The 23,202-nt window shown below is 42.3% G+C and overlaps 1 protein-coding gene across 3 annotated transcripts in view; it reads right to left on the bottom strand.

Annotated features, from left to right (window-relative positions):
• The window catches only part of SLC10A7 (solute carrier family 10 member 7), a 163,753-nt gene that overhangs the window by 127,460 nt on the left and 13,091 nt on the right, over positions 1–23,202 (bottom strand). For all 3 annotated transcript variants that reach the window (XM_077300164.1, XM_077300163.1, XM_077300162.1), the window contains exons 2-4: positions 21,286–21,368; positions 19,683–19,819; positions 18,110–18,185 (exon numbers count right to left, since the gene is read on the bottom strand). In XM_077300164.1, the coding sequence (XP_077156279.1) occupies positions 18,110–18,185; positions 19,683–19,801 (195 nt within the window). In that variant the 5' untranslated portion in view covers positions 19,802–19,819; positions 21,286–21,368. The remainder of the gene's footprint in view (positions 1–18,109; positions 18,186–19,682; positions 19,820–21,285; positions 21,369–23,202) is intronic.

The following is a 23,202-nucleotide window of genomic DNA, read 5'->3' as shown; positions in this document are numbered from 1 at the left end:
GGCCATATATAGACAATAATTTTCCTTTTCTTTCTTTTTTTGGAATAACTTTTTCTCTGACTGTTTCTGCTGCACTAGAATAGTGCAAAAGAAAAAAAGTTACCCACTACAGCTACAGCTGATGTTATTGGAGCAACCATGAAATTCACAGTGGCATGTGAGACAGAACAGCCTTACTCTGACCTGCAGTTACTGTTCCATATGGTTCTCCAAAGCATCTAGATGCTAGGAGCCATCCAAGGTCTCTATATGGCATCTGCCACCCACCTGGCTTTCCCATCACCATGTGGAGAAAACCGGCTCCCCACAGGTCTTGGACCTAGTATCTGTCATAGCAATTCTGGGACTCTCCCAATTTGTACCTGGTCCCACACACACAAAGCAGGCCTCACCCTGGATCTGATCTTTGGTATAGGGATACATACTGATCCAATACATACTGCAAGAGTGCCATGTTGGACCATTTTGCTCTGAAGGTCTGGGTCAATCTCCTGCTCCCACACTGTTTAGGCAGAGCAGATTTATGCTTGCCCAAAGTATGTTATAGATCCTATACAATTCCAGAATACTCTGTGGGATACGATGTCCCCTGGCCACTCAGTAGACCAGGAGTGGCCAAACTGTGGCTCTCCAGATGTCCATGGACTACAATGACCATGAGACCCTGCAACCACCAATTCCAACTGCCTGGTGATCCCTGGCCCTCAAGAAGCATGTCTGACCTCAACCAGGACCAGAACTTTCTCTCTCCTGGCCCCCAAGAGATCAGGGCCCTGCTGGAGCTAATGCAGTTCCTCAGGGCCTGCAAAATGGAGCTCTTCCACCAGGGATTTGGTTGAGTTCAACTGAATCCACAACATCTACTGGTCTCCCAGAATTCATCCTCCTGAACTGAATCCTGAACTGACCAACCTATGGGATCATAGTTAACATGTTAATGTTGCTGCCACTAGTTATTGGAATGTTATTGATACCTTTGTTACTACTGTTGTTTTACTGACGTTATTTTTGAACTATACTGTATTTATTATGTTCTCCCATGTTCTATGTAAACTGCCCTGAGCCACAAGGGAATGATGGTATATAAATACAAGAGGATGGAAGGATGGATGGCCACAGTTTGGCCATTCCAGCAGTAGATGTACTAGTGGAGAACTGGCACAGTCATCATTCCACAGCCATTAATGACATTGCTCCCCGATGCCCTCCTCATTCCTGTCCAAAGCCAATCCCTTCATATACTGAGGACTGCACAAATGGAAACAGGAAAGCTTGTGACAAAGCATCTTATAAGACACTTATGAATTATTATAAGATGAAAGTAAAGGCCAAAAAAAAAAGGAATACTTTGCAACCTCTATCGCCTTCGCTAGTTCACGTCCAGCACAATTATTTGGTATAATTCTATCTCTGATGTACAAAGTTGACTGGATATGAACTGTGAGGCTTTAGAGAGTTTTTTTGTGGGGAAAATCTTGACACAGATCCCTGAGTATCTGTGGGGAACAATGAAACCAATTCCCCACTCCAAAGCAGCCCTTTTACCCAGTGGAACTATGTTGCCTGTAGATGTGCTGCTGTTGCAGATTCCAGCCCCCTCTAAACAAAAAAACTAGTCATTTTCCCCAGGGGAGCTGATAACTATAGTCTGCACATGAATTCCAGTTCAAGGAGATCTCCAGGCCCCACTAACACACGGGCTGGGAATATTCTTTGAGGTTTGGAGGTGGGTTCTCATGATGGTGCAATGCCTTACAGTCTCCCCTCCAAAGCAGCCATTTCCCCCTGCAGAGCTGATGTTTATAGTCTGGAACTGAGCACTTTGAGACAACATGCACTTTCATGTGTGTGAAATTCCTCTAGCAAAACCAAAAATCTGTCATTACCTCCATTTCTTCCCCATCTATTTGCCAGGAATTGAGAGGGCCGGATGCCATGATCTTTGTTTTCTTGATGTTGAGTTTCAAACCAACTTTTGCACTCTCCTCCTTCACCCGCATCAAGAGGCTCTTTAGTTCCTCTTCGCTTTCTGCCATTAGAGTGGTATCACCTGCATATCTGAGGTGGTTGATGTTTCTCCCTGCAATCTTGATCCCAATTTGTGACTCATCTAACCCCGCCTTTCTCATGATGTGCTCCGCATACAAGTTAAATAGGCAAGGCGACAGTATACAGCCTTGCCAAACTCCTTTCTGAATTTTGAACCAATCAATGATTCCATACCCAATTCTCACTGCTCCTTCTTGACCTGCATATAGGTTTCTCAAGAGACAGATAAGATGCTCTGGTATTCCCATCTCTTTAAGAACTTGCCACAATTTGTTGTGCTCCACACAATTAAAGGCTTTAGCATAGTCAATGAAGAAGAAGTAGATGTTTTTCTGGAACTCCCTAGCTTGGATCCATGATCCAGCGTATGTTGGCAATTTGATCTCTAGTTCCTCTGCCTCTTCAAATTCCTGTCTGTACTTCTGGAAGTTCTTGGTCCACATCTTGCTGAAGCCTAGCTTGTAGGATTTTGAGCATATCTTCGCTAGCATGAGAAATGAGTGCAATGGTGCGGTAGTTTGAACATTCTTTGGCATTGCCCTTCTTTGGGATTGGAATGTAAACTGATCCTTTCCAATCCTGTGGCCACTGCTGAGTTTTCCAAATTTGATGGCATATTGAGTGTAGCACTTTTACTGCATCGTCTTATAAGATTTTGAATAGTTCAACTGGAATGCTGTCACCTCCACTAGCTTAATTGTTGCTCAGACATCCTAAGGCCCATTTGACTTCTTAAAGGATAACAAAATGTGTGACAGAATATAAGCTTACGCAACAGGAAGTCACACTGGATATATAATAATATACTAGATTTAAAGCTCATTGTATGTTAAAATACAATGGGCACTAGCAGGCCCTCTGATGGCCCTGACCCCCTTGCAGCCCTCCTGCCAGCCCCCTCCCAAGCCCCGCCCCCACCCCCTGCACCCCAAGGCCCCAGCCTCGGCATGCAGAAAAGAGCAGGGTCCCTACCCCTCTCCCCGCGGGTGAAGCCTTCTCACCTGCTCCACTCCCGGCCAAGGCCCCAGCTTCATGGCGGGGAAAGGAGATGGGCCAGCACGTCTTTGGTGCAGTGGCCCTGCTCCTTTCCCCGCCATGAAGTGTTCTCCCCCGGCCCCCTCCCGCTCCAGGCCCCGGCCTCGCAGTGGGGAAAGGAGCAGGGCCCCCACATCTCTGACGCAGTGGCCCTGCTCCTTTCCCCACGGCGAAGCCTCACCCAGCCGGTGCGCTCACCCACAATTGCGGGACCTCTTGGACAGGCCAAGAGGCCAATCGGGAGCCGTGCACTGCATGGCTCCCGATTGGCCCTTTGGCGCTGGACTGACACTCGGAGAGGCCAATCAGGAGCCGCAAAGCGGTTCCCAATTGGCCCTCTCGAGTTTTTATCCCGGATTCGCCCCGCCCTTTCTCCGCCCACAATGCTTTTACTGCTTTATTTCTACCGCTCCCATGGAGCGGTTGCAGATATTCAATTTAAAATTAACTCTTAGAGATACTAAAAAGTCAATTAAGAAAACAGAACAGCAACCACCACTGCCATAAAGATTAAGATTGGTACACTGTGAAGAACAACTGAGCTACAGCTTTGACTTGCATTACTGAAAATCAGCAATGAGATAAAAAACAGTGGTCAGTTTAGAGCCCTGTATGCACCAGGAAAAAGCCCCCAACTCACTTTCTTCAGTAAATATTTCTATTCTGGTGTTCACTAACATTAGGCGTGATGATGCACAAGAAAATAATTTATAATGGGGTTTCTAAACACCAGTATAATTACAGCTCTATATTACACATTTTCTAATAAATCTGCTATCTATACCTATACGGAAACTCTCCTACTGACTTCCTTTTCTCATTTACATATCTGTGCAGACCTATTCTTTTTTCTTCCAAGCCCCTTTGCCCTTTCAATCATGAAGCATATTACTCCACTGTCAGTGCAAAGCAGTTCCTAACAACGGGGAACCCAGCTGGGATAGGAAGAGGGCAGCAGGCTCATGCATTAACATAATAATCCAACTGTGTTCCCATAGGCCCTTAGGGCAGACAGCATATTAGGTAGGCCTCCTGCGCAGACCCAAGTGGAAGCTGCCTTATCACCTGCCTATCAACCTGTGGCAGTTACAGCCAACTCAATAGCACCAGCTCCTGCCAAGCTGTGGTGCCCAATTACCTTGTGACAAAGGATAGAAAGCCATTTTTCTATGTCTGTTTAATGTACCTGACGCATTTCCTTATTTATGATTTGAATTTCTGCATAGTTTCCAGAGGGATTGACTTATTGCCTTTTGAAAGTCTAGAGGACATATTGCTGCATCTAGCAGAAACGAGTCCTTGAAATCAAATTCCCAAGGCAAAGTACAGCTTTGCAGAATGTATCTTTGGGTCTCCGGCTCAACAAATGGAAAAAAAAGCGGATATAAAAAAATAAGATCATTGATATTTTAAAGGGTGAAACTATATACTGAAAACAGACACACAAGCCAATATTCACAGTCTGAATTCCAGGAACCTGGCCATACTCCACGAGATTTCTGGTAATGGACGCTGCAGATTCCGAGAAATTTATGACTCTCTGAAGCTTCAGAAATGTATTCCTGCCATTTTTGTAACAATGCATAGAATGGCATATAACAATATAAACGTATTACTTTAGCTACAAAGGAATGATTATATGAATAATAAACTTTTTATTAAAGCCTACTAAAGCAGCCCCAACTTTCTACAAATTATTGGTATACCATTCAGGCAACTGTAGAACTCTGATTTTCTATCTTGCTTAAATTAAACATTTTTCAAACAATACTGTGATTTCACTCTGATTTCAAACGTCACTGATTTATTTTGAACATGCTCTAGTTTAAAAATAATGCAAGAATTAAATATGACAGAGGAGATCACTGTAAAATATGCCTTTAGAACTCGTGAAGGAGGACAGGAAAAATGCAGACAAGATAATGTATTATTTGTATTCACATTTACTGTAGAAAAAATGTAAGAGATCAAAAACGTACACCTTTATCAGGAAGAGCATCTATGGTAAGAGATGGCAAAAGAAAAATATTCAGAACAGATAAATAAAACAAGCAAGTCTGCAGGGAGAGATGGCATTCACCTAAGAATATTCAACAAACTGATCTAGAAAACTGTTGACTTTTAAAACGTTAACTATGAAACCATCTCTAAATTCCTTGAGGTTGGCTCATGATGAGAACAAACCATTAATTGCCTGGCTCACATGATACCTTCCCTCCTTCCCTTTGGGTAGCCTGTCAGGGTCAAAAATCCCAGCTACCAAAACAGAAATAAACTTCAGCTAGTGAGGGAGCCCACATTTATACTCACATCTAATTGGAGCGAGATTCAATGTCTTCCATCTCAGCACGCCACACAGAGGGAAAAGGGAGGGGAAATGCAAGCCTGGCAATTAACCAAGTTCATTCCTGTCATGAACAGACATGGCACATAATCTGAACCTAAAAATCCAACTTCCTTCTAAGATTAGCATGCAGTCAAGCTACTAATTTTAAAAAGGCATACGATATAGAGCAGAGGGCAAAGAGCTCCAGTTAAATTAGACACATCATGTTGGAATGATCAAACATGTAGAAAAGGAACTCTTGATTGGGATCATCCAGTACACAAGAAAGCATGACTACACAAACCATTTTTAAGTGTGCCGGCAGGAATACAGATAGGAATGATCCAGTAAATCCAGAGTAGAGGAGCTACCTAGACATGCTACGTGAGGAACTGTGGGACCAATGTAAACAAAAGCTATATGAGACAGTGAATTCAGTGAGATCAATCGGAAGAGATCAAATCAACTAGTTGGCAGGATCATATTTTCTGTAGGGTAGACCCCACAAAACCTTTTGATAAATTCCCTCACTAAAGGATCCTAAGACAACTTGGCAGTTATAACTTAAGATGACCAGTCCTGATATGATCAGTAACTGGTTAAACAAGCAGGAAGCCCAGGGTAAACAGAAATGATATTCTGTGGCCCAGTTTCAAGTGGGTAACTGTTGGTCTGCGAGCGAGATTTTAGTCCAATAGCACCTTAAAAGCCAATAATATTTGCAGAGTATAAGCCAGGCTTTCTCAACCAGGGTTTCATGGAACCCTGGGGTTTCTTGATGGCCCTGGAAGAGTTTCCTGAATGTGTGGGAGTTATTAATAAATTTATATATTTTTAAAAATTTGTTAAACATTTATTGGGTGAGCCTTGAGTCTACTTCACACAATCTCAGACAGAGCTAGTAGTCACAGTGGGGAGGGCAGGGAGTTCCCTCAACCAAGGAGTCCATTAGCTAAGCCCATCTGCTTGGTGTGAGCAGAAGAACAGGTGCCTCAGAGCCCTAAAGCACCAAACACCCAACCCCACTATTCACAGTGAGAAATGTTTTTATCCACACTAATCCAGCAGTTCCCTTCCCTCTCTGTCTGTTTGATTTGTAATCCTTTCCTCTAACCACATGCCACAAAACTGCGATAAGAAATGAACAGTTGTGTGTGAGCTAAGCATATATATACCATTCTGCTCCCATATAGCAGGATGAGAGCACTTACTCGTAGCAAGCACCACCTGTTGTTTCCAAGGCTGCAAAAGTACATCCCACCCCCGTTACTTTGACAATCAATTCATCAGTACCCGCATGTATGTCATAAATGCTGTAGACATGCCCCACCACAAACCACCAAACTTTGGAAAACCACATGGAGGGTCATGCAGATGAAATGGCTTCGGCCTTGGCTTGCAAACAATCCGGGCATTTTTTTAGACATTTTAAGATTCGTGTGCCAAATTTTGCCCATACTTAATAACAACTATTAGCTCAGGTGTGACATTGCAAGGTGCCATGCAAAAACATGAGGACATATATTAGGGGAAGGTAAAACTATAGCCAGTTGTACCTTACTTTCCCCACTTGCCTGGTATAGGCCAGAAAGGCTGACAATAGGATACAGAGAGAAAGCAGAATAGGAAGCAAAGAATGAGAAATGGCACTTTCCTTCTCCCATGAGTACCCTTCCTGTCAATAACTATTAATCATGAAAGCTAAAATGGAGCTTCCATGTACAGAGGCATGCACCTCAACACTACTGGGAAGCTATCAACTTCATGCTCCTTTTGCTTTTGTCCAAAGTTATCTCTCCAGCGGCTGTTGAGAAAAAAATGCTAGTCTTGGTCCAGGTCAAGAAGCCAGTTCCTATGTATTTTATTACATGAGGCACTGATGCAAAACAAAGTCATTTTCGGTACTGATTTAACTGAAATAACATGTTTAATGTAAGTTCTTATTTTCACTTCTAAAGATGGGTCTACATTAATGCCTAATCATACTTCATTTATCCTGTTGAGGAAAACAAATGTTTTACAAACTGACCCACTTAAAACCATGTTTCTTTTCAGCCCTCATTATTCATATATCTCCAAAATCTTTTTAGACTATGCCAGAGAACTGCAGGGCGCTTTTTAAATTTCACATCTCACATATTTTACTCATATGCAAAGTTAAGAAATAAATGTCAATTTGTAATGAGTCTGTGTTCCAAAATAGTGAGGGAACGGAAATATCAGTTATTTATATGTATCAAGCAAAAAAGGATGAATTCACAGCACACCCATATAGGCAGTTCATATGGAAGAAAAATGGGTGGCATCAGGCATCAGAAGAATCCCCCCAGGCAATACATATACTCTACAGAGGCCTTTATATTCACATGGGATCCCTTCACAGCCCTATTTTAGCTACTACAAAGTAGGGAAGAAGAACAGCATCAGCTTTTTGATCTTGTTGGAGAGATCAGCTGGAGCACTAAACATTACAGTGAAACAAGTCTCTACTTGAATCACAACTAACTCTCAGTCACAGATCTCAATAGAAATGTAGTGAACATGAAATGTGTCTGGGGGAACTTCTTTCTACATTTACTCTTACAAAGAATAATAATTCATACTGCTTCCGTCTCTGCTAGTCAGAGGGCAAAGCATCTACAAAGAACCACATGTCACAGGTCTAACAAATTTGAAGTGACACAAGGCACATTTTGTTCCTAAATGGGCTTTAATCACACTGAAATGTCCTAAGTTAAAAGAAGTAAATAAATAAGGTGTCCAAAATTCCAGAAGGTGACCTAAGGACCTCAATATTCCAATGCTTTTGAAGAGATGCAAACAAACATGAGTCTCATATAATTACAAATAATTCAGAACACAGTTTGAGTCCACTGGCACCTCTAAGACAAAAAAATTTAGAACTTTTTCCCCAAAGTATGCTAGAAATTAAAGATGATGATATAATGGTTTCTGGAGATATGGATGTTATTTTATATCCAAAGAGAGACAGATCCAGATATTTTAAATATGGGGAAATACCAAAATTGTATATTAATTTTTGATAATACTGAAACTAAAAGATGACTGAAGGATCAAACATACAAAGGAAAGATATTTCATATTCAAGAACATACATGTGTTCAATTTCAAAAAATATAATATAAATAAAGCAGAAATTCAACCAAAAATATTTGCAGATCACTCTTCTATTACAAGATGATGTAATAAACAAGCATAAAAAAGATTTGGAAGAAGTTTTAAAGAATAACAAAGAAGGAATACCTTGACCTATAATTTGGAAAGCAAGCAGTTTTCACTAGAGAAATATTACTAGCAGCTGCTACCAAGGAGGAAAAAACAGAATATATTAGTAACAGAAAATCAGAGGCTGGGAAAAAAAACACATAAAAACACCCCTCCAACAAAGCAATGTATTACAAACATTTTGAAGAAGACTTAATGATACCACTGCAAAAAATTATGAACAAGATAATGGGAAAAACAGACAATACCCCTGACATGGCAAGAGGCGTATATAATCTGAACATATAAATAAAATGGGAAGAGGGTGCTGGGAGGAGTTGGGACTCATCGCGTACCAATGAGGTAGGCTACCCCAGCTGTCCCTGATTGGCTGTCCGTCCAATGAATGGCCAATAAGGAGGGATGTCCCACCTCTGGCCACAACCCCCTCCAACTTTTCCATATGGAAGAAGTGCCAGCCCAGTAAGTAGGAGCTGGGAGGGAGAACAGGGGGCCTGGAACTGCAGGCCGAGGGGGGGGTGGGGGGTGGAAGGAGGGAGCGAGCCCCTGCCAGCACTTGCCCTATCCCTAGCAGCCCCAATCATGACCTTGCCAAGCCTTGGTGGTGCTGCCAGGAGGAGAGGGCAAGCCAGTCCAACCATCCAGAGTAGCTCCAGCCACAGCCTTGGGGCAGTGGAGTACCTGCCAGAGTTTCCCCCCACCCTGAAAATGATTCGATTTATCTAGATGGAAATATTGTAAAATCTCATGGCACAGTAGAATTTCGGCAATTAAAAGGACCATGTTATTTTTTCCCCCATATCTCATAGAGATGGAAGGGACCTCCAGGGTCATCTAGTCCTACCCCGTGCAGAATGCAGAAAATTCACAATTACCTGTCCCACCACAGTGACACCAATTCCATTCCCAGATGACGCCTACCCACCCCCCCAAAAATAGAATCCCTAGCCAGTCTGGCCTGGAGGAAATTCACCTCCTGACCCCAAGTGGTGATCAGCATTCATTCATTCGTTCGTTCATTCATTCATTTTACTATTTGTATACCGCTGCTCTTCTAATGGACTCGCAGCAGTTCACAGGAATAAAACATTAAAATACAATAAAAACCCTGTAAAACCCCCAAATTACAACAAAGGCAGCAATCGGCCAGATGTTCTTATTAACCCAATCCTATCCTACCTTGTCCAGCAGAAGGCCAAGTCCTCTTCCACTGGGAGTGGGTGCAGGTCTGATAGATCTTGGGGAGGATCCTAGGTTGGAATGCCGGGACTCTGCCCTGGCCTCAACCATATGCCTGGCGGAAGAGCTCTCGCAGGCCACGAGGAAAGCTGAAAACTTTCTTCCTGTTTATCTGATAGTGTACAATGATTTTTGATATAAATGATTTGCTATGTTGTCCCTCGCTCTTTCTTTGTGTCTTGTTTATATTCCTATAATGTTTTCTAGAAGAAGGTGTTTTTTTTAACTATTTTAAAAAGTTTTGTTCTGGATATAAGCTATTGCATGTTCTGCCTTTTTGGCTGTGGTCAAAATGAAGGTTCTCAGAAGTCCCTTCAAGTCAGAAAGCTGGTTTCATAATACTTAGGAGCAACATGGACATAATTAACAAATGTCAAAAGAAATGAGAGCACTGCCAAAAGTCTAAAACTTTTCAAGATAAATGGGCATATTTTATAATGTTTTTGAGTAGGTATGTATTTAAAAAACCTCTCTTGAGATTTCTGTAGGCTGAGCACAAATGTTGGCATGTTTGGGAATACAATGTTCACATTTATAAACCCCTTTAAAGATCTAAAAACAAATCAAATTAAACCATTTGACAACTGAAAATTTACTGTGTTAGCTGTACAGAAACTGAGCATCAGTTCAAGTACATTGACTCCTTAAATTACATATTCCTGGGTATGAATTCATATTGTCTGGAATACAAATGGCACATAACAACTCTTGTCACAGGCCACGATTCAGAGATCTTATGATTACTGCGGGCATTTTCATATCATACAAGAGCTTTTTCCCCCTTAGGCAAACAAAATTTTATTGAGGAAATAAGGCTGTATGCAATATTTTACTCTATGTGCTTTTTATTCATATTGTCCCACTGCCTCATAGATGGCTCAGTTTCTTGCTGAAGCCCTGAGTTTCCAAAGAGTGGAATATAAATCCCACAATAAATAATTAAATTTCCATTTATAGCCTGCTGGATACCTAGTTATCAGCTTTTTTTGGGGGGGGGTCTACATAGATACTAATGCAATACAATGCAACAATATAGCACTTGCCAAAGACCACCACTCACTTTTCTCTCTCCATCCACTATTTTATGTCATCAATAGTCCATGCTTTTATAATTGTTAGACAGACTACAATAAAGAGAAGGAATGATGAAAACTCAGCAGCATTGAGAGCCTCCGTTTACCCATGTAGACCCCAGTAAGAAATGCAAGTTTAAAATGTAAGCTATTCTTGCAGCAATGACCAGCCCATTCTGATTTCCTTTAGTGCCGGTAAGTAAGAGTGGGAGAGAGAGCAAGAAAGAAAATGGCGAGGCTGTCAAGTTTGAAACAGATAAATCAATTATGTCCTTTAAATTACTCCAGAGGGTTTTCCTACTGGGGTTTTAAAATGTCTGCTCGCTCAAAATTGTCCCTTAAAATTGCTCAACATGTATCAGAGGCAATAAATTGCAAATGCAATTTCACCAGGAACACAGCGTCTCCTCCCCACCCCCACGAGTGCATATCAACACATTAACGTGACTTTTGGTATAAAGAAGGAGAAGTTGCAGTGGTTAAAATGCAGACAACCAGGTCACTAATGAGGTATTTGATAACAAAGACTGACTACAAAAAAACAACAACAGAGAAAATAGTTTGCAGAGCAGAGCATTCTGCAATCTTGATGTTGTTTTTCAACCCTACCCACTATTCACTGTACTTTGTCTAATGCTAAAATAAAAGATAATATCAACACTCCCTGCAGGATAATCCAGTTAAATAAAAAGTAATTAAATTTTAATTAAGTGTGTTTGGAGGAGGAGGGAATGACTTAAAGACATCCTGTTTGGATGTTGTTTATGGCAGAAAACAATGTATAAAACTGAATTAAGATAAACATTATTTCTGAAATACTTTATTTGGGCTATAATAGAGCATACACAGCAGATTATACAGACCACTTAAACCATCTTTCTATGTTTGCTCATTTCTGACAGAAAGAAAAGATCCATACCATTAACTTCTGTATTCACATTCTAAAACCTTAATCAACAAAAGGGTTAATTAGGGATACAAATTTTCACAGACTGTTAATAATGGGCACAACACACACTATGTGCCCATAAGTAATTCTCAGGTATCTTTGATCTTCACCCCAGATGATTCCACTTGCCTACCATACCCTGACCCTTGGGATGCTTTCCGAACCAGACATCTGGCTACTTTGTTGTTGAAGACTAATCTCATCCCACAAGAGTTCAAGAAATGACACCAGGCAAGGAGGAGGCTCCTGGCAAGGGAAAAAACATTACAGTTTCAGCAGATCCTGCCAATGGATTGGCGCTTTGCAATTGTCTTTGCATTTCTTAGTGGCTGTGGTCATATGGCCTGCTTATGCTCTGTAGGGGCTTTTCTTTAGCACAGCAGAAAGGGGGAAGGGCAGAGGAAATAGTTTAATGCATTGCTGAGATCCAGCGATATTCCATATTACTAGAGTGGAAAATGTACAGGGGGGAAAGGAAGGGTTTTTAAATGATGAAAATATTACAGCTGTTCCTATTTCTCTTATAGATTGTGGCTCGGAAATTTAAACTGTTGAAGATAACAGGATCATTACTGATAGTACTTATTTTGTGGTGGTATGTTCTATGTCAGTAGCCATAAATTCATTGCCATGGGCATGGAAGAACTGGGATTTCTTCTTGCAATGATCTATTTTTGCATTTGGAGGTACAAAATGCATTCACAGAATGTAATTTGTGAGTGGAGTTCACACAGCTGAATCACAATTTTTCTTAAAACTCATTAAAGTGACTAGAAGAGGACTTCTAGTTTCCTGAGGGGGAAAAAGGTGTTTATGTCATTCTCAGCTGACACAACCTGCATCTACTCTGTACTCCATATCCAAGTGCAAAATGTGAAATGAGAAGCAGCCCTTGGATAACAGACTCCAGAGTACAAGATGAATCTCCCTCTTGACTCATCTGAAGTCTGAAAAGTCTGAGCACTGTTCTATATTACAGGGGTAGTCAACCTGTGGTCCTCCAGATGTCCATGGGCTACAATTCCCATGAGCCCCTGCCAGCAAACGCTGTATTAGATATGACAATCACATAGTCAAAAATCTGTCCAGTTACAACGCCTTCCAATGGATTTGAAATCATTTTCTCTATTTATTAAGGGATATTCATCAATACAAAATATGATGCAGTATTTCCAGACCCAGTTTTTTGTAAAATGCATTAAAGTGACAACTAGAAGAGGATTTCTAGTTTCCGGGGGGGGGGGGGGTTTGCTGTACATTTTGCTGAAAACACACACGATCTTGTACACTAGTATTTTTTAAAACTCTGCTTAATGTTCACGGTGCAATCCTGAATACAGTCACATCCTTCTAAACCCATTTACTTCAGTAGACTGAGAAGGGTGCAACTCCACTTATAACTGCAGTGCAGATCTTGACAAATCTGCTAAATTGCTACTCATAAGTATAGTCAAAATTCTTTCATTAAAACCCTCTCACAAAGATGGAAATATACTAAGTTTTTATCGGCAAGGTCAGAATAGTCTGCTTCTTACCAGCCACCCAAATAAGATGCTAACAGACTCAGTATACTTAGGATTGAACTAGATTCTCACTAAGAGCAACTTGCATCCAAATGATTTACTTACAGCGTTTAAGTACATTTTCTGAGATCTCAAGAATGACAGCAAATCATGAGAATGGCAGGTACTAAGAGCTAATCCAAATCTCCACAAAATCAGTTATTTCTTATTTCCACTGGTGTGCAGAGAGACAGGGCTCTGAACTCCCCAATACCTCAGGTAGCACAGGTGTTCTCTGCCTGCAGCATCTGGCCTCTGCTAATTAAAAAGAAGACTCAATACCAACAGTTTTCTCCACATTTTGGGAAGAAATTTAACAAGATCAGTGCCATACTCTGCAAGCCCTCAATTACCATCAGTAGCACAGAATACCAGCCTGATCACTTACCCAGAGAGTTTAGAGTCCTGGAAGACCAGGGAGGGAAGGGATTCCCTTGGAGACACGCAGACCACAATCTTCATAGGCTCACAACTTGTATTTTTAATAATTTCTTGCACAATTCAATATTTTAATCCAATACAAGTGCATTCCTTTATACAATCAAAGCCTGCAGAATCAACCAGCAATCTTAAATCTAAGTACATTAAGTAGTACATTATTTTATATACAATGTTACTTTGAAAATATGGGAAAGTTTCAAAACAAAGAATATTCCGAAAGGGAAAATCATACACTTGTCCAAGATTGAGGCTTGTCCTGCACACCCCAATTCTGAGTGGAGAAAGGTTCCATGGGCTGGTACGTATTCAGACTGCTTGCCCTTCGAGGACAGGGCACTGGAGACTTATGACGTTCTTATAGTATTTACTTTATTTACAAGTATACCAATAGAGTAGAGGAGGCACTGGGGCATTTCTACAGGACAGGTGATTCACTATCCCACACCAGATCCTCAAAGAAAAAGCTGCTGCAATCTCAGGAGCATCAGCCAACTCCAGCCACTGCATTCTGCTTTTCAACCCAGCCCCTCAGAACACATCAGAATTGCACTTCCTTTTCACACAGTCATGCAACTTCTCACTGGGGAGGGTGACATCTCCCTCAGGCCCTTAAGAGATGCTCAGACCCATTAAGGCTCACTGAGGCAGGTTACATATAGTCAATAGGCAACACACCATAATGATTCAGAAATCAAGCTCCTTACAGTAAAATCTATGTTTGGTTTTATTCAAATACAGTTTGCAGCAAAGATTCATCTCTTCAGTATTTCTACTTCTAAATCCCAATAAAATGACCTGCACCCACCACAAAATCCTCAAAATCAGGACATCCATAAACAGTGAAGATTTCTAGTATTTGGGGAGACTCCCGAGTTATGCAGAAAATATGGCTTTATAAGTAAACCAAAAGAAATACTGAAAACAAAACAAATATAAACCACATGAAGACTGAACATTCTCCAAGGAAACAATGACAAAGGTTGACATCAATTGGAATTTGCCAGCTCACCTCCCTCTGAAGCTACAGAAGCCTAGAGGGGAGACTGGTGGGGGAGGGAACAATTGTTTATTCCACCCTCCTAGTTCATACACCCTTTATTTTATTTTTTTAAGCACAACATTATTTCACTGCGATATCAGAGAAAGAACTATTCATTTTCAACGAACTTGCTCTTTAAATGGTAGTGAATGTTCTTAAATGACTATAATTTTAAAGTTAAATGATGAGATTTTCATTTGCTTTCCAAGCAGAGAGAAAACCTTTTTTAAATAGACTCCTGCTGCCTTGACCTTAGATTATTACTTAAGAGTTCACCACATGCAATAATTTTCCTTGCCCCATGGGGTTTGCTGAGGTTTCTTTCCAGAAAAGGTTTCAGATTTGAAGGCATTGCTAGATCTAAAAGTGTGACCTCTCTTATTAATAGCCATTGTCTTTTGAAACTGGAATACCAATAAAAAAACGCAAGAATTTCTTCTAGATTTAAATGTTTAACAACCATAAAGAGGAAGGTTCAATGAATATTTGCGCGAACATCTATCATACCTTTGTACCAAAATAATTAGCAAGCTTCACTGAAAAAATGGAAATGGGAGTAATCTGGAGACAAGTCACCACTTGGGATCCTACCAGGAGCTGAGTGCCACCCGCCACCAGAAGGACCCAGGATAAGGGGAACTGAGCTTGGAGGATGTGTGCCCCAGCCCAGTTGTCTCTTGCCCTTTTCCCAACACTTTCAGATTCATGGCTAAAATGAAACTAGGAGTTTCCTTCAGCCTGGCTGGCTAAGAACTTATGCTGGCATGGTGCTCTAATCTTTACAAAACACCCCCCCCCACACACACACACACACACACACACACACACTCCCACCCCAGTTTTAAGGGAGAAAACAGCAGACAATTCCCCTTTCTGTAAGGATAATGGGCCTCCATCAGTTGCAGGAAACCTCCCTCCCCTATCCACCACAGCAGTGTCATTAAGTTCCCAAGTTATTTGCACTGAATTCCCTACTCCATAAAGGGAGTAGTAACTGAAAGCTATCTTTGACTCTAAACGAAGCCAACTTTGCAAGGAGCTTCCCAAAGACATTTTATAGGAACCAATTATCTGACATATTTTTTATGTTTTTGTGGTGCATCTTTTTCTAATAGTTCAAAATCCTCAACTGTCCTCTGACAGGATTTTCCATAATTCCATTCGCCTAACAACTGAACACACAGAGCTGAAATTTATCTGCTTCTTCTACTTCAAACTTAGGTTTTACCAATTGCTGCTAGCCTCTAGGATGGAGTCAATGAATCATGTGCTTACATTGCATAGCACAACCTATCAGAACCAAAACTGAAATAATCTTTGCTACAGTTTCAGCACACTCACCCATGGGACATTCTTGCAGGAATCCTATGTACTGTACTTGTCTTAAATAAGAGGAGTCATTCCAAAAAGTGCTGCTGAGTGCTGTATATAGTACATGCTAAGGGAAATGCTGAGCACTCGCCTCCTTTTCAGGTATGCAGTCACCAACCAGCAAAAATGAGCTTCCAATTCACTGATATAGAGCAACACCCACTGCCTATCCCTTGGCAATATCACATGCGGACCCACTACAACCAAATATTGTTCCAGAATATTGCTTTCCAGTCTCTGAAACTCGATAGGTAAAGAGACACAAACTACATCTGAAAAGACTTTGGCTGCATTCATATGCCACAATTTGGGCTATACGGCTAGCCTACCAGCGCAAGTTTCAAATGTCATCCTTATCCATTGTTGTTCCTCTATATCAGTGGTCCCCAACCCGCGGGCCGCGGCCCGGAAGGCCTTGGCGCCAGGCCGCAGCTCCCTCTTCCCGCCCCCACCGAAGCGAGAAGCTCGCCAGGCCGCGAGTAAATCGGCTGCCGAAGCGGCCGATTAGCTTGCAGCCCGGCAAGCTTCTTGTTTCGGGAGGGGGGGAAGAGAAGCTTGCCGAGCTGCAAGCTAATCGGCCGCTTTGGCGGCCAATTTGCTGGCGGCCTGGAGGGGCCGGGAGAGGGAGCCTGCCGGGCACAAACGCGCGTTTGCGCCAGTCCGCGCATGCGCGATGCCCCGGGCCGCCCTCTCCCGCCACTCCGGAGCAGTGGTCCGCGGCAACCAGAAGGTTGCGGACCACTGCTCTATATATTTGTGAAACAGCCTGGGGGGGAGGGCATGTCCGGCTGTCCAAGATGGAATAGGGCCAATCAGGGTGCAGCTGGCTACAGCCTGATTGGCCCTGCCCCTGCAGCTCTCGCCCTCTGTCCCTGGACTCTAGCCTCTTTGCTCTCAGACCTGCCTCAGTCCCTAGAGCCAGCAGCAGGTAAGGGAAGAGGGCCCTGGGCAAAGGATCGTGGTGGAGGGCTTGCTCATGAGGGCCTCTTGGCCTGCTGACTGCCTGCTAAGGAGCTCTGTCCTGGGCCTGCTAGCTGCCCAGCCCCCTCTCGCCCCACTTGATCCAGCTGTGCACTGCGGCCCAAAGCCACCTTAAGCTGCCTGGCCAGGGGAGGAGGCCCTTTCAAGGCCCATTCTTAGGAATGGGCTTTGAAGCTAGTTTATACATAAAAACTAATTGTCTGCTTCTTGCTTCTGTTACCTCTCAGCATCCTCCCTAATGTTCTCTCAGTGGTCAGACAGCTTTGAGAGGTGGCACTTCTCAGCAAACCAGGGCTTATGAATCTGAACATCCTAACAAGGAACAGGTAATACAAGCTGTGCTAACCAATACTGGCCCAACGTCTTTTATACATCACATCTAAACAGCATTTGCTCAAACCATGGCTCATAATGACATCTGAGCACAAAAGTTTAAGACCATATAAGTGATCACAGAAGGTGCCAGCAGTCATGGAAGAGAAACAATCTCATGCAATCCCCCTCATCTCTAGCTTCTTTCCAGTAAAATTTAGGGAAGGGCTGGGATGAAGTAAAGGGCCGGGGGGGGGAGAGAAGGCGTCCTTCGGGGCCCACCTCCAATTAGTCGAAGGACCACATGTGGTCCGCGACCCACAGGTTGGGGATCGCTAACTTATAAGACCCATCTTTCAATCATGACTGGAAGATGGCTAGATCTAATAGACAAAGTACAAAACAACACTAATCAGGTTCTTTGTAATGAAAGTACTTTGTTCTGAAACAGTTTTTTAAAAACATGTTAATTTTTTTTTAACTCACCTCATTCCCACCAACTGCTTTGGTTAATATCACTGCTGAAGATACAGGAGGTGGCATGCAGCCTACTGTCTGCAAACTGAGAGAGAGAAAACACACACACAAATGTAATATTCAGTGCAATCAGCCACTATGAATAAACAACAGAGGAGAAAGAAAGATTACTCTCTACATTCAGAAGCCATAATGTAAACCCTGTCTTTAGTGACATGATTAACAGAAATATGGGGAGTACCTCTAGATCTTCACATAGGCCTATTATGCATGGCCGCTGAAACAGAGGCATGGAGAACGCAGAGGAGGAAGAAGCGAAGCAAACCGCTTACACACGGGACGGAACGCAACGGCGGCAAAACCCAGAGTATCCAATTATGCACGCGGCTACTCCAGAGCCGCTTCTGGTTGCGCCCTGGTCATGGGAAGCTCCACTTTCTTCCACATCTCGCTAACACAGCTTTTTCGGAGGCATACGTTGATTCTGCTCCCGGTTGCCGCCTGCAGTGTGTATAATTGGTGATTTTAGCCGTCGCCATTTCACCCTGAATGCGGACCTTCCACTCCGTGCATAATGGGCCACACTGATAACAAATATAGCTATTACCTTAGAGAAGCCTTAGCTACTTCTTACATTTATTTAGCAACTGTCCACCAATCCCTGTTCTTGAAAGTTCTCATAGGTTCCTAATTCACAAGAAGAGGCATATTTGTGCACTCAAGGGAAGCTGCATGTCATACTCCCTACTGAAGTGAATGGAGTAGCCTAAATCAGAAAGCACTAAGGGATCTGGGTGTAAGCTTACATATGAATGCATATAACATAAGCAACTCTTAATTCCTTAAATATTTTTGTAAAAACCCTATGATTGCCCCTCTAACAAAATAGTCTGCAGTTATCAGAAACCTAGCAGTACGTACATACGTATGCATGTTTGTATGGAGATAGCTTGGGGATAATTTGATGTAACTCCATATGCTAATAGAAAGGTAAATTTATCTCAATAGGAGACTAAATTCTAATCTCTGGAGACAATTAACCTGCTTCTATAACTGAAGTCCATTGTTATGCTTTCCTTAAGAATTAAGTGCAATATACTGCAATCACTTTTGATGTCTTTCACTGATGTTGGAACCCCAGTAGCTACATTTTTTTCTGTAACTCTTGTTATATAGTGCCTCCCCTTTTTATTGCTACCCAATATACGTAGTTTGATACCCCCAAACACAGCCACTGAAATGGACTGTGCATGCTGTTTGGTTTAAACACCTATTCAACCCTCATTTTCCCTACCCCTATGTTCCTTGTAAGCCATCACAACAAATTCAATCCAGGAGGCTTGTCAACAAGAGGCATGATATGTTGAATAACTCCCTGCACATAAAATTAGCTGACAAGCCTTCATACACAAGACCAAGATTTTGAAACAGCAATCTTTTACATATTTTTTCCTAGCAGCATGTGTCAAAGTATTAACCTACACAGAAAAAAAATCACTCCACTTAAAAAAAAAACTCTACTGAAAGCACATTACTGAAAAGGCAGCGGTAAATACTTTACCACTGAGATGCTAAAACATACCCTTTTAAAAGCCATTCATTTATAGGTGTGATAGATAGCAGCTGAAGAAATAGCCATATTGCTGTTGGGAAGAATACAAGTGTGAAGATCTGGACAAAAAGATGCAATTTCACATGCATCAAAGCACTTGTCAGCTCCTGAAAAGAAAAGAGAAGAGAAAAGGTTGCAGTTATAATAGCTGAACGATATTTTGTACTGTTTAAGGTGGTATCATAACCACATATGTCAAAGAAACATGACTTCAGAAAGCCCCTGCTCCAACCCGGTAAATACACCATTCATTCCTTTGGATATTTAAAATAGCTATTGCCTGCTAATGAAATATAAAATAAAAGTCACAGTAATAAAATACAACTAGATTAAAAAGGAACTGGACAGACAGCACCACTAGCTATAAAGTTAAATAGTATACTTAGAGCTTTATTTACTAGACAGATTTTCCCTGGGGTTAGTCACAACTCCTCCCCTAAAAGCACTAGCTTGTGACTTGCCCCATTGTGATATATTGTACAGACAAATATGTTTCTCTCATCTAACACATAGCTCTTGCTGTAAGCGTACAACCACAGTAGCCTTCATTTTATGCATGAAGATGGCTGTTATCTAATAACTGCCTTCAGATCTTAACTACAAAAGTATTGCAGAACATGAACTTTGGTGTCTCTAGTTACACTAATCCTCAGAAAGGAGGCAAGGAAAGAAACAAAAAATATAATATACAAGCTAACTGCTTTCAGGAAAGGTCATCACATAATCCTAGAAATCTTAAAGCATATCCAGAGAGAACCCACACATGCTCATCAAATTACGTGCTACAACACACATACTTTGAATAATGACATTCTAACACATCCTGAGCTGTGATCTTAAATCTTGTTTTTTATGTTTATAATGTATTTTATGTGTGTTAACTCCTTGGTGGTCACCTTGAGCTCCATAAGGAAGGCGGCTAAGAAATACTCCAGGTGACCAGCCTTGTGGCCTGGTCACCGTGTGCCAAAGCCACCAGTGGAACCACCACACTGACCCGAACTGAATGGGGAGGGCCAGCAATCCTAAAACAATACACAAGGTCATCCCTATTTGACTATGTTATATGTTAGGTCGTTCCATGTATCCCCCTTGTGACGTTGTATGTAAACCGCCCTGAGCCGTATGGAAGGGTGGTATAAAAATCTAATAAATAAATAAAATAAAATATAAAGTTCTCGGGTCATGTTTCTTTCTGATGACTAAATTACATTTGAACCTATGAGACTGTTACTATGTAAATGCATTCTAAAGTGCACTTTGTACAGAACTACAGAACTAAAATCTGCAAATACTCTAAAAAGATTAACCAAACATTAAAAGCGGCTCTCCTTTGATGTCCCAGTTCTACCTCATAATCCCAGATCCTCTCAGACAAGGGTGCGTACTCATATCTAGGAATTCCACATGCACCACAGAGTTATAAATACTGACTGGCTGCTGCTGAAGCTATGGTAGGACTCCATTTTGACATGTCATATTGCAACCTGCTGTTCCCTTCTTTTAGATACTGCCTAAAAGCAAACCGTACTTTTAAAAGTGAGAGAGAAGATTTAAATTCTATTGGCAGTACCTCAGTTTTCAGCGAGAGCCCACTGTTAAAGAAGATAGCTGAAACAGCTATGTATGTAATGGAGATTTCTGGCTTCAGTGGTCCTAAAAATACACATACACAAAATATATTAGTGCTTTCAACCCAGATATCCCAGATTTAGTTTCCATGCAAGAGCCCATAATCTAGGGCTATAGAAAGTTCACAGCCCCTCTCCCCCAGCTAAAAGCAGGGAACCCTAATTGTCCATGTAGTCCACCTCAGAGATGATATGATACTTTTTGGGTTACTATGAAAATGTCTAAGACAGTGGTCCCCAACCTGCGGGCTGCGGCCCGGTGCCGGGCCGCGAAGGCCTTGGCGCCGGGCCGAGGCTGCTTCTTCCCTTCCCCGCCCGAAGCGAGAAGCTTGCCAGGCCGCGAGCAAATCGGCCGTCAAAGCGGCCGATTAGCTTGCGGCCCGGCAAGCTTCTTGTTTCGGGAGGGGGGGGGAAGAGAAGCTTGCCGAGCCGCAAGCTAATCGGCCGCTTTGGCGGCCGATTTGCTGGCGGCTCAGAGGGGCCAGGAGGCAAAGCTGCGGCCGCCGGCATGGCAGCGGCGCAAACGCGCATGCGCAGACTGCTGCGCACGCGTGTTTGCGCCCCTCCCGGGCACAAACGCGCGTACGCGGCAGTCCGCGCACTCGCGTTTGCGCTGGGGCTGCCGCGCGTGCGTGGGCCCCTGGGCCGCCCTCTCCCCCCACTCCAGAGCAGCGGCCCGTGGCAGCCGAAAGGTTGCGGACCGCTGGTCTAAGAGACAAAAAACAGAAACGAACCAAGATTCAGGCTATTACAAAGTACTATCCAATTATTTAAAAATATAATTGTTTCATGAAATAAAGAATAAAACCAAAGATCTTCTCTAAAAGCTATAAAGCTAAAAGCTATATAAAAGCATTACTTGTTAATTACATGTAAATTTGTAATAGGAAAAGTAGGGTTTATATAGACAATCTGTTCAAAATGCAGTGATTTATCTGACTATCTGCCACAGAATCCTACAAGTCCAGATAGAAGTAAAAAAACACTAGGACCAATTCCCACCTAACAAATGGTGTGGATGATCAGCCATGCTTCAGGGGTGGCTAAATATCCAAACTATTGGTTTCATCTTCCGCTTACTTCAAAAGGAAGGGCTGGGCAATGTGCATTTCCTCCAGGTCACAAAAAGGCAAGAAGTATAAGCTGGAAGGCCAGAAGACAGCCTCAGGAAAGACTCCACTTGATTTAAGATTGGTCCGTTTCCGTTCCTACTATTTTATTTATTTATTTATATAATTTGTTTTTGATACCATCCATATTTGCAAGTGGGTTCGGGGTGGTTTACATAATAATAATATGTATAGTGTACTCTCTCTTTTTCTCCCCCCCCCCCCCCCCCCCGTTAATGCTGTTAAGGGATAATTTAGGTTCCTCTGGTAAGAAAGTATAGCACAAATAATTAAAACAGAGGATGAATCAACCTGGGATTGGAATAAAAGCTCTGTGCAGACTCCACCCTGAACAGGCTTTCGTGAAACTCTGGGGTTTCTTGACGGCCCTGGAAAGATTTCTCCAATGGGTGGGAGTTAATTTTGAATATTTTTATAAAATGTGTTAAACATTTATCAGGTGACCATATATTGTCATGCCGACCTGTTCCTTCCCCTACTAAAATGGCCAATAATGGGCCTGCAGGGGGTGGGAAGGGAAGGGGCCATGGGTGGGCATGTACACAGCTATGATTCCTAACCACATTCTACACGATTGCGCCACTTCTGGGGTTTCTTGAAGCCTGAAGAATCAGGGGTTTCTCAATGGTAAAAAAGTTGAGAAAGGCTGCTCTAGAATGACCCTAGTGCAGAAACATCCACTCTCTCTTTATCTCTACAATGTACAGTAAAATAGTAATATCCTTCTCT

The sequence above is a fragment of the Paroedura picta genome, chromosome 10, assembly GCF_049243985.1.
Source record: "Paroedura picta isolate Pp20150507F chromosome 10, Ppicta_v3.0, whole genome shotgun sequence".
Taxonomy (NCBI): Eukaryota; Metazoa; Chordata; class Lepidosauria; order Squamata; family Gekkonidae; genus Paroedura; species Paroedura picta.
Note: the sequence above shows the minus strand (reverse complement) of the source record. Positions and strands in the feature narration are given on the sequence as shown.